The sequence below is a fragment of the Priapulus caudatus genome, unplaced genomic scaffold, assembly GCF_000485595.1.
Source record: "Priapulus caudatus unplaced genomic scaffold, Priapulus_caudatus-5.0.1 Scaffold47, whole genome shotgun sequence".
Classification (NCBI taxonomy): Eukaryota; Metazoa; Priapulida; class Priapulimorpha; order Priapulimorphida; family Priapulidae; genus Priapulus; species Priapulus caudatus.
The window spans coordinates 200,263-202,762 of record NW_014577108.1 but is presented as its reverse complement, the minus strand read 5'-3'; the positions used below and the strand labels follow the sequence as shown (position 1 = coordinate 202,762).

Genomic DNA, 2,500 nt, shown 5'->3' with positions numbered 1-2,500 from the left:
ATCATATCTACCTGCAAACATATCACTTCCTTATTTTTATTGCTAACAATAATTATTAAAAGAAGCCATTATTAATGCCGTCGGTCGGCTGCCGTGAAACCAGTCGGACGCCATTGCACGGAGCACCCCCTACGAGGGCAGCAAGCGTTAACTACCGCCCCCTGGTGGCACCGACATGAGTCGAGTTTTCATCTGCCATCTTTGTTTCTTTCATCGTCGTTAGATGTCGGACATCACAGTGCTCATCCGCCATCTTTGTTTCTTTCTTCGCCCATTAAATCTCGGACATCACAGTGCTCATCCGCCATCTTTGTTTCTTTCTTCGTCGTTAGATGTCGGACATCACCGTGCTCATCCGCCATCTTTGTTTCTCTCTTCGCCGTTAGATGTCGGACATCACCGTGCTCATCCGCCATCTTTGTTTCTTTCTTCGTCGTTAGATCTCGGACATCACAGTTTTCATCCGCCATCTTTGTTTCTTTCTTCGCCGTTAGATGTCGGACATCACAGTTTTCATCCGCCATATTTGTTTCTTTCTTCGTAGTTAGATGTCGGACATCACAGTGCTCATCCGCCATTTTTGTTTCTTTCTTCGCCCATCAAATCTCGGACATCACAGTGCTCATCCGCCATCTTTCTTTCTTTCTTCGCCGTTAGATGTCAGACATCACCGTGCTCACCCGCCATCTTTGTTTCTTTCTTCGCCGTTAGATGTCAGACATCGCCGTGCTCATCCGCCATCTTTGTTTCTTTCTTCGCCCATCAAATCTCGGACATCGCCGTGCTCATCCGCCATCTTTGTTTTTTCTTCAGATCTCGGACATCACTGTGTCGGGCGAGCAGAGCCTGACGTCACACGACGCGCTGCTCACGTGGTCGCAGCGTACGGTAGCTGGCTACCCGGGAGTGAAGGTGAACAACTTCAGCGAGTCATGGCGCGACGGGCTCGCCTTTGCCGCGCTGCTGCACAGAAACAGGTGAGAGTGACCGAGTGAGTGAGTGAGTCTGCGCGTGCTGCTGCTGCTGCTGGTGGTGGTGGTGGTGGTGGTGGTGGTGGTGGGGGGTGGGGTGATGGTGTCGGTGGTTGTGGTGGTGGTGCTGCCTGCTAGCTGCTGCTGGTGGTGGTGGTGGTGCTGGCTTGCGCCGCTGCTTCGCTGCTGCTGTGGTGGTGGTGGTGGTGCTGCTGCTGCTTGCTGCTGCTGGTGTGTGGTGGTGGTGGTTGTGGTGTTGCTGCTGCTGCTGCTGCCGTTGCTGCTGCTGCTGCTGTTGCTGCCATTGCCGCCGCTGCTGCTGCTGCGGCTACTGCTGCTGCTGCGGCTACTGCTGCTGCTGATACTGATAACCCTGTTCTGCCCCCCCCCCCCGCCCCCCGCTCTCGTCTGGACCCCACGTTATTGCGAGCTTCCCCAGTTCTTTTTCTTCCTCGTCCTCCTGCCACGCACCACCCTCGGTGTTGTCTCCCGCTAGTCCGAATGGCGTTGTTGTTGTTGTTGTTGTTGTTGTTGTTGTTGTTGTTGTTGTTGTTGTTAGGTGCCAACTATTTCGTGGGAGGTCATCGTATTTTTCTGTCTCTTCCTTCCTCCGTTGTCCGCGGGGGTGGGGTGGGCTGGAGGTTTGAAACACAGTATGTCAATCGTGGTGAAAAACAGAATTCAGCACTGATGCGTCAGACACGTTTAACAGGTTAATTACCACATGGTGTGTAAAACCCCCGTCGGGCATTTGGGTGTGTGTGTGTGTGTGTGTGTGTGGCGGGGCATCAGGTGGCATTTAACCGGAGATGCTTAAGGGGTGGGGACGCCACACCGACCTTGGTGCAAAAAGTTTTCTCCTTACACAACACACCCTCGAAAATAGCTCTGCTCGCAAAATATTTCAGATGGCGGGATTATTGGTGGCTAGACCGACCGGACGCTCAGTTAACCGGACCGCCGTTAACCACTATACGATCACGGCCACCCCGGGTAATCAGTGAACCACCCCCTCCCCCGCCTCCCACCCCGGGTAATCAGTGAACCACCCCCTCCCCCGCCACCCACCCCGGGTAATCGGGTGGTGGACCGAGTGAGAGTCGCGCATGAATACCATAATACCCGGGTAAATGCCGACCCCCAGCTAAAGAGTTAACTACGCGGGAGGGGAATGTGTAAAGTGTGCGACAGGGGGCGTTGTTGGCGGTACTCCCCCAGCCTGTCATTTTCGAATTACGTTCGATTTCGGCGCACCGGCGTACAGAAAACTAGCGCTTTGGTCAAATTTAGGTCGACCAAAAGTGTCTAAACGCCACTGTCACCACCGATTCTATAGAGTAGCCAATCCTATCGCGGTACCTTCTTACATCTCTTACGAGATAGAGGGTAAGCTTCTGATAATAGACTGTGGGCGTGGGTGGGGCATGTGGGTGAGGTTGGGGGAGGGGGTGGGGCACCATCAATCATTTCACCGATATGCCGACCTTCTGGTGAAATTGAATAAAGCAACCGCGATATATATATATATC

General features: G+C 53.4%; 1 protein-coding gene across 1 annotated transcript in view; it reads left to right on the top strand.

The window, feature by feature from the left end:
• Nucleotides 1–2,500, top strand: part of LOC106820792 (plectin-like) — a gene marked incomplete at its 3' end in the record, with an annotated part of 87,897 nt that overhangs the window by 78,505 nt on the left and 6,892 nt on the right. Inside the window, 1 exon segment of the mRNA XM_014825362.1 lies at nt 814–977. Within this exon segment, the coding sequence (XP_014680848.1) occupies nt 814–977 (164 nt within the window).